Here is a 240-nt window from a genome sequence, read left to right on the forward strand (position 1 = left end):
TCATTGGAGTCAGGGAGGCAGGGCTCCACTCTACCGACTCAGAGCCAGGCTGCATGGGCACTGCCAGTGAGCCCCAGGTGAGGGTTGACTGGTAGCGGACGTCAGCCGGGGAAGCGGCAGGAGCCCCTCCTCGGCCCTGGCCTGGTGGCTGCAGGTCGCTGCTCCTCCCTCCGCAGGTCCGGGCTCCAATGGTCGTCCAGCAGCCGCAGGTGCAGCCCCAGGTCCCGCCGCAGACAGCAG

General features: G+C 69.2%; 1 protein-coding gene across 1 annotated transcript in view; it reads left to right on the top strand.

The window, feature by feature from the left end:
* The window catches only part of MED15 (mediator complex subunit 15), a 28,646-nt gene that overhangs the window by 24,994 nt on the left and 3,412 nt on the right, over positions 1–240 (top strand). The window contains exon 13 of the mRNA XM_010851524.1: positions 177–209. Coding sequence (XP_010849826.1) covers positions 177–209 — 33 coding nt within the window. The remainder of the gene's footprint in view (positions 1–176; positions 210–240) is intronic.

Source organism: Bison bison, unplaced genomic scaffold (assembly GCF_000754665.1).
Source record: "Bison bison bison isolate TAMUID 2011002044 unplaced genomic scaffold, Bison_UMD1.0 scf7180017851776, whole genome shotgun sequence".
NCBI classification, from domain to species: domain Eukaryota; kingdom Metazoa; phylum Chordata; class Mammalia; order Artiodactyla; family Bovidae; genus Bison; species Bison bison.